The 11,971-nt window shown below is 23.3% G+C and overlaps 1 protein-coding gene across 3 annotated transcripts; it reads left to right on the top strand.

The window, feature by feature from the left end:
* Positions 1–1,335: 1,335 nt before the first annotated feature.
* On the top strand, positions 1,336–8,187 carry LOC126901034 (glycosyltransferase-like protein gnt13). 3 transcript variants are annotated; one of them, XM_050677162.1, is made up of 5 exons: positions 1,336–1,529; positions 5,064–5,223; positions 6,283–6,416; positions 6,447–6,675; positions 7,882–8,187. In XM_050677162.1, the coding sequence occupies exons 1-5, from the start codon at positions 1,425–1,427 to the stop codon at positions 7,980–7,982; spliced, it is 729 nt and encodes a 242-aa protein (XP_050533119.1). In that variant the 5' UTR covers positions 1,336–1,424; the 3' UTR covers positions 7,983–8,187. The 3 variants fall into 3 exon arrangements, with proteins under 3 accessions (XP_050533119.1, XP_050533120.1, XP_050533118.1); XM_050677163.1 differs by having other exon boundaries at positions 6,283–6,443; positions 6,474–6,675; XM_050677161.1 differs by having other exon boundaries at positions 6,283–6,675.
* Positions 8,188–11,971: the final 3,784 nt, after the last annotated feature.

Below are 11,971 nucleotides of genomic sequence, written 5' to 3'. Positions count from 1 at the left end.
TGATAGCACCTTAAAGTTTAAACAGATGTAACTCATTGAAAATCAAATATTAATCAAATAAATAAAAATCAAATAAAAATAAAAAAAATTTTCCAATTGAATAAATCTGTTGATAAAATAAAAAATTGGATTTCCCGTTTGAAAATTAAGAGCTGATAAAAGTTTTGATATAGGGATGACAGATGTAAATTAAATTTTCATGTAAAATTGATCAACAAAAATCTATTATTATTAAAAAAAAATATGATTAAAATAATTTAAATAATTATGATTGAATAATATATAATAAAATAAATAATAATAATGGTAGCTCTAATATTTTTAAACATAGTTACTAGGCATAGTTAAGTAATTACTCTGTATAATTTAATGTACTTTATAGACATTTAAATAAATTCTAAATTATTTCACAAATAATGATTTTTTCGTAAAAATATACAGATGAAAATTTTCTTTATTTTTATCCAATATAATAAATATCAATATATATATATATATANTTTTTTTCATAATAAAGTACATTACATTAGCTTTAATTTAATATATATATATATATATATAATTGTCAGACCTTCCGGAACACTTTCAAAAGTTAAGTTGAAAAAGTTAATTTTTTGTGAAAAAGTTGTCATTTTAAATCCTCCCTGTGAGCAGGTGTAAAGGGTCAGATTTGTAAAAAAAAATATATCAAATGATAGGTAAAGACATCAAGCATCTTTAAAAAAATTTATATTGATTTGGTCATTTTTAAAAAAGTTATGGTAGTTTTAAGCAAAAAAAATTTTAAAAATGTCGAAAATTAGCGATTATTAAATTTGTAATTTTTTTGGAGGTTCCCCCATTTACGGGGAACGAGGGAAATTTTTTTAATATTTGAGGGTAATGTTTTTTTGTGATCTTTTGATGTATCGTTGAAAGAAATCTATTCGGTGAGAGCTGAGAAAAAGTGTTAACAGTCACATACAAAAAAAAAAAAACACATCATAGTAAAACTAATACCTTCTCAGCTTCGCATCAAAGCTAATAAAAATTGAAAAACATTTTAATGATAAATTGTACGTTTTGTTAAATTATTTTCTGTTATCTATTAATAACAATTGATATTTTTATATTATACTTTATTTTATTTAATAATGAATAAATAAAATTAACCTGCCACAATATGTGAATAAATTTTATTGACGCACTTTTTTTGGAAAACATGTGAAATAAATTTGATTAATACAAATGTTATTTGAAATGTTTACATACTAAATATATTTTTTGTTTTACCATATTTTAGATTATTCAAAATAGACTGAATTGACTATATAAATGAAATTAATTTTATAATAAAAATTATAATACACTTTTAGTTGTTACTATTGAAATTATATTTTCAGTACAGGACTTCTATTACTGTTGCAACTATAATCAACATTAAAATGAGTTTCTATGTTTTTTTTTGTGTAATATTATGTTTGACGTGTGTACAAATTGCGTCCAGCGTCGTCTTCAGTAGTTATTACAAAGACAATGCCCTTGAAAGAGTAATTATAATCACTATTATTATATTATACGTATTTATTATTATTTATTGGCTCGGGTGCCTTCTTTTATACCATGATAACTATTGATAATTTACTTATAAAACATGTTTTAAACAGATCTGTACTATGAAAATGACTTGTATATTTTGTACCATTAAAAATGGCAAATATTTTTAATAATACTGAAATTTCACTTTTTCAAAATTTAAATTATAAGGACATATGTTTGATTTTATTATTTTTTTTAATTGAAAAGGAAAAAAAAATTAGTTGTATTCATAACCCATTTATAGATCAGTTTTTTGTTAGATTTTCAAAGATAGTGTATCTATAAAACATTGAATGTTCATAGTATTCACTATATCAAATTGATACAATGTCTTTGAAAAAGCTAATAGTAATTTTAAGTCACTGGAAAACAAAAAAAAAATTTCCAATTTTTATTTAATTTTATGAAATTTTTTTTATAAAAAAAATAACCAGCATAGGGGGAATGAAACACAGTTGGAATAACAAAGCTAAAATGATATTTGGTCAGCATTATTATTTTTAAAAAACGTTATACTTATTTTAATTTGTTTGCTTTTTTTAAGTTAAGAAAAACGACTTTGAAATTTTGAACTAGCTTAACCCTTTAACAGTCGCGTGGGGGTCTAGCATATCCCCACATAAATAAAAACGTATGTATTATATTGCATAAAAGGTGTACATAGATATAAATTTAGAAGATGGTTTTTATTGTAATATTGAATTGATTTACATAAATAAATACCTTCAAAAAAAAAATGTATGACTTAAAATATCCATTAAGATTGAAATTGATCATATTTATCCCCACACGACTTGTAACGTTAAAATTTTTTTCTGGACTTGTATTTTTTCCAAATATCGTTTTATCGTAAATGCAATGTTATAATCGATATAATATTGTGGAATTGGAATTATGTGAATCTGCCACAGACTGTGCAATTAAGTTTTAAAAATAAATAATCTAATTGGAATTTCCACTACTCGACGATACGGAACAAATACGAACTAAACATGTAATAAATACATCGCGTCGCAATGTGGACACATTGATTATCGGTGCCTCATTTACAATTATCACTATTCTCAATTACCCCTCCTGACCCTACTCGTATCATAATAATTAAATGTATTGTAATATTAATAATAAAAAAATTCAATTTAGAAAAATTATTATATAAATGTAAATACACATAAAAATATAAGTCATGTTTGAGCTCAAAGAAATACAAGAAAAATTAATTAAAATACATTTTGTAATAGTAAAAGCTCTTGTTTACAGTCTTAAAAATAAGATTTTGCAGGTAAAATAATTTTTTTACAAACAAAAATTTTTTAATGAAATTTTGAAGTTTTTTTTTGTAATATAATTTTTAGTAATGCGCATAATTTTGTAATTTATTAATTTTTTAATTTGAATTTTTGAATATTCCTCCATATTTATATATCATATGATAACAAATAATGTCTTTGAATTGAAAAAAAATGAACTTTTTATACATATCTTATAGTTTTTTAGAAATGGGGTCTGATAGACCCCCACGCGACTATGAACGTTAAAAATAGGTACGCGCCTGCTAAAGGGTTTTATCTGCCTACAAATGCGCGATGTACAATAACCGCGTCAGTCTAACACGTTTGTGGTACGAGGTTCGAACCCGCCCGCCACAATGACTCTTTTCTCACTTTAATCTTAATTTTTTTTAAGTATAAAATGAAGTTTTAAATATATATTTAACACTTCGAAATAGGTTTGATATGATATTTCAATTACCCAGTTAAATAATTTTACTTTATTATTTATAAATTTCTATGGTAACTCAAAAATAAAAGAAATAAGTAAGATTATAATAGTGGAAGAGGAGTTACTATTTGTTTTTAATAATAAAAGTTTTCGGGTTTGAGTTCGAGGGTTTATAAGAATAACGAATAGGTAATAGAAAGACACAGTGATTTTTTTAGTGATCACTCATTCTTTTTTTATTCCTACGTTAACTATGAACTTTAAAGAAGTAAATTTTTAAACCTTATTAATTTAATTAACTAGTATCTACTTTGATGTCTCCGGAGGATGTCTAGAGAATGACTCAAGTCGTCTCGTTTACTTTAAATAAATCTAAACGTGTCTGTTCTTTTCTTACACATGAATTAAACAATTGAGATTAATGGACTGGGTCAAATTGATAGAACTGAGATCATTCATGGATCTATGAAGAATGAGCCTTATTTTAACCTGTTTTGGTCCCTTTTACATCCCTTTTTTGTTAATTAAAATAGCTATATTCATGTGCAAGAAGTGTCAAAATCACAAAAAAATGTTTGGCGATGAAAAATTAGTCTAAGCAAACAAATTCACAATTGTTTTTAATAAAATTAAACGATTTAAAATAAGTATTTTTTAAATTAAATAACTTCTCAAATAATGGTGGTATAGAATTCAATTTCATACTAAATTACGCAGAAAAATCATATCACTAAAATGAAACATTTTTTACTAATCATAGACCATATAATATATTTTTCAAAACTAAAGCTATTTTTGTGGTCCTTTTAAGTTTACTTTTATGAAATTTCATAACTTTTTTTTAGTTCAACTTGCAAGTATGAAATTGATATCATTAAAAAGAATTATTTATGAGAATTTAAAAATTCGTATTGTAGAGATTGATACGTTTTCAGGAACTTATATAATTACTATTAACAGTAAATTTATTAGAAAAGCTTAAAATTTCGTTAAAATAATTTTTTACTATTTTTTTTTGTACATCGAAATAAATGATTTCAATAAAAATCATAATAATCATTTCAATGTAACTCTTGGTGTTTAATTAGATTCTAAAATTGAAATATTCAAATCTATATTTTTTATAATTTTATCTTTAAATATTCTATAATATACTAATATTCAGAAATATTTTCACTAGTTTCATTTATGATTTCGTCAGTTGACGTGTTGTCAAATTTTATTTTAACCTAAATTATTTTCTTGTATGTTAATACTCGTTTTTAATTAACTGGTAATAATATCAAAAATTAGAGGTGATAGATTAAATCAAATTGCAAATTTGAAATCAGCGTGAAAAAATATTTTCCTGTCTGATGACAAATCCTTGTAGTCCGATGTATTATTACATTTATACTAAATTTAATTTTTATAATAATTATATACACATATATTATACTTATACAGATTTGCATTAAACCAGTTCTTATGATAGTGATTTTTCACTGTCAATTATCATTTATACATGTTCTAACTATGCTACATCCATAATGTGCTGCGACATCACTATGCTACCGTTTTTTTTAAAGCTAATTAGTTATGTACGTTACCATTTAAAAAATTAATGTTGAAACCCCTATATCATTATATTTAAAAGTAGATCATTGAACTATATAGGTACATAAATGTTTTATATTCATTTTTAATTTTATAAATTTTTGTATTTATTATTTATTTTAATAATTCTCATAGACCAATAAATTACATACCATTGATTTTTTTAGGAAAAATATCCCATAGCAAATTATATTGTAGATATAGCAAGAAGTAAATTTAGAAATTTTACTGGAGCATTGACATTTGGCGCAATGAAACATGTTATAGAAACGGAACATATGGATTCTCATCTTTTTAATTACGTCCAAATTGAGAATTTCTATGAAAGTAATTAAGATTTAATTATTTTCATTTTGCATCTGTACAAGGTACAACAGATCTAATTGGCAATTATTATTATAAAATATGATACAGTTAACATCTCGCTGTAATTTTTTTTTGTTTTTGTATAATAAATATGGTTTACTCAACCTCATTTTGATGCGGAGTTGAAATATGACAATTGAGTTTAATTTTTTCTTATTTGAGTTTAACTNTATTGGAGTTGAAATATGACAATTGAGTTTAATTTTTTCTTATTTGAGTTTAACTAGATAAGTATTACACTTAACATTAAAATATATAGAAATTATTATTATAAAAGAGGTATTAATAAAATTTTTCATATATCAATTATACTTTGAGCAAAATAATAAAATATAATAAATTTCCAAAATTCAATCAAAACATTTTTTTTTTATAAATAGGTGTTTCCTTTTTTTTGGTAAATATTTTTGATTATCCAACCCTTTACCTGTTTACAGAGGGTATTAAAGTGATAATTTTTGAAAACGTTTCAAATTATAAATAACACGTAATAAATAATATCAATTCATGCTAATAATACTGGAATGTTATAATCATTATAAATGATTATAATTATAACGTTCTTGTATATTTAATACATGTATATTATTAAATATACAAAGAAAGTTGTCTTTATTTTGATGCAACATGATAATATCAATTAAAGTGTGTGAAAATTTTTTTATAGGATGGTTTTTAGGAAGTCATTTGTAGATTAAGAAAAATCTTAGAATTATTTTCAGATATTCGATGAATATTAAGCAGAAAAATGTTTAACTGTATCAATTTCTAAATAAGTCGTCTAGTTATAATATAATATATTTTATTAATGATTATGTTATTTTTAAAAAAAAATTGTGTTACTCCGTGAATTAGATTAAAATTAGAAAAATAATTCAGAAATTAGTTCGCTCTCAACAAGATGATTAAAAAATCAAGTTTTGATTTTTTAGTATATTTATTTTTAGATTTGCTGAGATGCGAAATTACATAAAAGAAAATGTTTTTATGCTCTATAATTATTTTTTGGTATTTCTTTAGATGATGACGAATTATCGGTAAATGGACTTTTTAATGATCAGTATATGTTATTGAAAAAAGATGAAGATATTCTTAAAGAAAATCTTTCACGAAAAATTACAAATAATAATGATAATAAGAATGATAATAATAATAATGATAATAATAATGATAATAATAATAATGATAATAATAATAATATTAATAATAATGATAATAATAATAATGATATTAATAATGATAATAATAATGATAATATTAATAATGATAATAATAATGATGGCATCGTCAAATTACAATATGCAAAAGACGAGTTTTCAAAGAGCAATTTGTTTCGTGGTAAATTAACTGAGGAGGCCTTAGATAAAATAATCAAAAAATGTAAAGTTGAGAATGATAACATCAGTTACAAAGGTATTCACCATAACTTCTTTAAAAGTATAAAATTATTTCTACATTATGCAACAATTACAAGGGTCAAAATTCGCCTTTTTTCTATACCGTTAGATTATTTTTTTTTAAGTACAATAAGTAGAGTGACTTCATCAGTGAATGATCAATTACGAGTTTTTCATTGGATAAAGATCTTAATTACTTTTCATTTTGATTCTACATTCATTTATTTAATAAATGTTTGTTCTCTGAAAAATTATCTAAAATTAAATGTAAAATTATTTATAATTAATCAAGATAAAATTTTTAATTTATTATTTTATGTTGGAATTTTCTAGCGAATGAATAGTTAATGTTATTGTATCAAAAATTATGAAAACTTGTCAGAACTTAATTTAGATATTTTTTGCTATAAAAATTACTACCTGAAATTTGTTCCAACCACTTTAGAAAAAGTTTAGGTAAAATATTGGAGGTATTTGTTCACTTGTAATGTTCATTAATTGGTGATGTTACTCTATACAATATATTTATTTAATTTTAGACACTGTTTGATAAAATACAATTGAAATTCTCAAATAAACTATTTTATTTTTTTGATAATCATATTAGAATTTCATACGGTAATTTTTATTGTGCACATTAAAAATATCATTAATTTGTTTAAGGATTATAATAAATATGAATCATTATCATTATATAGGGTGAGACACTTTGGGAGAAGACACTCATTTCCATGAAAACTATTGATAATTACAAATTTTTGTAAGGGAAAAAATTGTTAAATTTAAAAAATTCGAAAGTAATATGTAGTAAAATATTTTTTTTATCTATTCATAGTTAAAAAATCTAAAAGTTAAATTTCTTTAATCAAAAGCCATTTGTTTAGTTTAATGATGTGATTGTAAAAAAAATTAAGCAATTATTATTTCTACGATGTTTTTTATTCGATGAACTTTTTTTTTGTAATTGCATGATAAAATTTAATAATTTTTTACTAATTTTCTATAGATAATTTGTTGTTTAACATTAAGTTATCATTTTTTTTTAATGATCTCATATAAACATGTTTATATTGTTTGAACAATGTTATNAATGATCTCATATAAACAAGTTTATATTGTTTGAACAATGTTATAAACCATATGTTCACCGACTTACCCGGCTAACTAATATATGTATCTTTGGAAATATCAGCTTAAATTTTACAATTTTAATTATTTTCAGAGATGATAAAAACCATTACCGATGGCTGTGTAGAAGAAGAATTATATTCAATTTGGATATTAAAATCAACAGATAATACATTAACAACTCCTACACAATAATAATAATAATATAGTTAAACTCATTAAAAATTGTTCTATAATATAAATTATGGAAACTATTAAATTTATTAATAAGTGTTTAAATTTATTTATATCAAATTATGTTTCATTTGTAATAGTGACAGATCTGTTTTATTCTGCCGTTAGGCTATATGTATCACATTTATACAAATATAATGACTTTAATATATTTTTTTGAGAAAAATTTGTTTTTTTTTGTTATAAAAATTTGCACAAAAATATAATATCCCTTATACAAAAAAGAAAAATGTGTTACCTTTTATATACTTACATACTATTTCCATTGAAAATTGTTTCTAAACTATTATTTTTGATAAAAAGTCAGCCCATGACTTTTTGATGATGCGGCTACCACCGTCCATCAATCGAAAGAGAAGATGGAAAAGACTAGACGGTATAGGTATGATAAGCACGCTAATTTTTATATTTAAACATTGTTTTAATATCATCAAACTTAACAATAAGGGTCCATGGTAGATAATTAATGTTTAATTAATTATAAATATTTTGAACGTTTTTTTTATAGATTTAAGTGCGGTCGTTGTGTTTAACACACACTTACAATAAAATAATACAAATACAAATACATTAATTTAATACATAAATAAATATTACTTGTTGTATTAAGATAACAACAATTATACTTATCTCTAGCTTAATTTAAATTATAAACTTCTATAAATACCAAGACATTAAAGATTTATTTTCTCAAAAGAAGCAACTTTTCTAATTTTTTTATAATATTAGAAAAATTATTTTAATACATTCCAGCAAACACAATAGAATTTAAATTCAATTTCGTTAATTAAAAAAAGTAATTTGTTCATTTTTTTTTTTTGTTATTTATAAATAACCTATAGGAAATATCCTATTGTTGATTCAAATATATTATTGGTTTTTCTCTTTGTATAATTTAATAGGCACAATTTGAGTTGTTTAAAAATAAGTATTTTCGACTTGAAAAAAAAGTAATTTAATTTTTCAATATCCCATGTATTTATTTTAGTTTTTAGCTTCGATGCGAAGCTGAGAAGGTATTGGTTTTACTATGATGTGTTTTTTTTTTTTTTTTTTTTTTTTTGTGTCTGTTACCACTTTTTCTCAGCTCTCACCGAACGGATTTCTTTCAACGATACGTCAAAAGATCACAAATCGTATCTAGTCGAAGACATTACCCTTAAAAATTGAAAAATTCCCTCGTTCCCCGTAAATGGGGGAAACCTCCAAAAAAATTACAAATTTAAAAATCGCTAATTTTCGAAATTTTTTCAATTTTTTTTACTAAAAACTGCCGTAACTTTTTGAAAAATTAACATATCAATATAATTTTTTTTTTTATAGATGCTTGATGTCTTAACCTATTATTTGGTATATTTTTTTAAATTTGACCCTTTTTCTGCCACAGGGGGGGATTTAAAATGAAAACTTTTTCACAAAAAATTAACTTTTTCAACTTAATTTTTGAAAATGTTCCGGAAGGTCTGACACTTTTATATATATCTTAAATTAAAGCTAATGTAATGTACTTTAATTTGAAAAAAAAAAATTTGACCTCTGGACTTGTCTTCATGGTGAAAACGGCTACCGAATGCTATTTTTGTGTGAAAATTTTCGATTTTATAATTTACATTTTTTACTTTAAAGTGCTATAACTTTTTAAAAAATGTATGGATCAATACAATTTTTTCATGAGAAGTAGTATTTATATACATCTTTCATTGGATATACTTTTTTTTTAAATCAGACTATTTCCCTATATATGGGGGGGCTTCAAATATAAAAAATGCATATAGAAAGTAGAACTTTTTCAACTTAACTTTTGAAAATGTTCCGGAAGGTCTGACACTTTTATATATATCTTAAATTAAAGCTAATGTAATATACTTTAATTTGAAAAAAAAAAATTTGACCTCTGGACTTGTCTTCACGGCGAAAATGGCTACCGAATGCTATTTTCGTGTGAAAATTCTCGATTTTATTATTTATATTATATTTAACTTTATAATGCTATAACTTATTGAAAAGTTTATGGATCCACACAATTTTTTTATGAGAAATAATATTTTTTAATAAACCCTTTTTCATTCGACATACTTTCTTATAATCGAGATATTAAGGAACCAGCAGATCAAGTAGCTTTTGGAATAAAACACCAATTTTTTTAAAATTAAACACTATCTAAAGATTTGCATCGAAGCGTTTATTTTTGATAGTGATTTTAATCACTGTCAGATATCATTATACTTGATCCAACTATGCCACGTCACCACTGTGCCGCGACCCCCCTGTGCTGGGTTTTTTTTTCTAGTTTTACCATAATTTAAAAAAAATTTAAATCATTGAAATCTATTGTAAAAAACTATAAAATATATTTTTATATTTAAAGGAATTTAATTTATGTTATTGTGTTAGTGATTAAATTGAATTATTAATGAATGTTTTGAAAAATAATGCGTTAAAATAGACGATGGCTTTTTATTGATTTATTTATTTTTCAGCTATTTAATGAATAAGTGTATAACTAACTATACACAGCTTGCAAAAAACCCCAGCACAGGGGGGTCGCGGCACATTGGTGACGTGGTATAGATGGATCAAGTATAATGATATCTGACAGTGATTAAAATCACTATAAAAAAAAAACGCTTCGATGCAAATCTTTAGATAGTGTTTAATTTTAAAAAATTGGTGGATTATTCCAAAAGCTTCATAAACTGCTAGTTCCTTATTAATATCCTGATTAAGACAAAGTATGTAGAATAAAAAAGAGATTATTAGAAAATAGTATTTCCCATAAAAAAATTATATTGATCAATACACTTTTCAATAAGTTATAGCATTATAATGTTAAAAATGTAAAAAATAAAATTGAGAATTTTCACACAATAATAGCATTTGGTAGCCATTTTCACCTTGAAGATAAAATAAAGTCCGAAATTTTTTTTTTCCATGATAAAGTATATTACATTAGCTTTAATTTAAGATATATATAAAAGTGTCAGACTTTCCGGAACACTTTCAAAATTTAAGTTGAAAAAGTCAATTTTTTGTGAAAAAGTTGTCATTTTGAATCCCCCCCTGTAGGCAGGTAAAAAGTCAGATTTATAAAAAAAATATACCAAATGATAGGTAAAGACATCATGCATCTACAAAAAAAAGAATTATATTGATCCATACATCTTTCGAGAAGTTATAGCATTATAAAGTTAAAAATATAAAAAAGAATTTTTTTACAAAAATCGTATTTTTTTTATTAAGTTTAATGTCTGTTTTCACCATGAAGATAAAATAAAGTCCGAAATTTTTTTTTACCATAATAAAGTATATTACATTAGCTTTAATTTAAGATATATATATAAGTGTCAGACTTTCCGGAACACCTTCAAAATTTAAGTTAAAAAAGTCAATTTTTTGTGAAAAAGTTGTCATTTTGAATCCCCCTCTGTAGGCAGGTAAAAAGTCAGATTTATAAAAAAAATATACCAAATGATAGGTAAAAACATCATGCATCTACAAAAAAAAGAATTATATTGATCCATACATCTTTCGAGAAGTTATAGCATTATAAAGTTAAAAATATAAAAAAGAATTTTTTTACAAAAATCGTATTTTTTTTATTAAGTTTAATGTCTGTTTTCACCATGAAGATAAAATAAAGTCCGAAATTTTTTTTTACCATGATAAAGTATATTACATTAGCTTTAATTTAAGATATATATAAAAGTGTCAGACTTTCCGGAACACTTACAAAATTTAAGTTGAAAAAGTCAATTTTTTGTGAAAAAGTTGTCATTTTGAATCCCCCTCTGTAGGCAGGTAAAAAGTGCCATTTATAAAAAAAATATACCAAATGATAGGTAAAGACATCATGCATCTACAAAAAAAAGAATTATATTGATCCATACATCTTTCGAGAAGTTATAGCATTATAAAGTTAAAAATATAAAAAAGAATTTTTTTACAAAAAT

Source organism: Daktulosphaira vitifoliae, unplaced genomic scaffold, assembly GCF_025091365.1.
Source record: "Daktulosphaira vitifoliae isolate Bord-2020 unplaced genomic scaffold, ASM2509136v1 Scaffold_3, whole genome shotgun sequence".
Taxonomy (NCBI): domain Eukaryota; kingdom Metazoa; phylum Arthropoda; class Insecta; order Hemiptera; family Phylloxeridae; genus Daktulosphaira; species Daktulosphaira vitifoliae.
The sequence above is the reverse complement of the archived record's forward strand: the minus strand, read 5'-3'. Positions and strand labels throughout refer to the sequence as shown.

Coding starts and splice junctions, on each gene's coding strand:
- LOC126901034 (XM_050677161.1), top strand. CDS start 1,425: ATGAGTTTCTATGTTTTTTTTTGTGTAATATTATGTTTGACGTGTGTA. Junction 1,530..5,063: donor AAGACAATGCCCTTGAAAGA/GTAATTATAATC, acceptor TGATTTTTTTAG/GAAAAATATCCCATAGCAAA. Junction 6,676..7,881: donor TGATAACATCAGTTACAAAG/GTATTCACCATA, acceptor AATTATTTTCAG/AGATGATAAAAACCATTACC.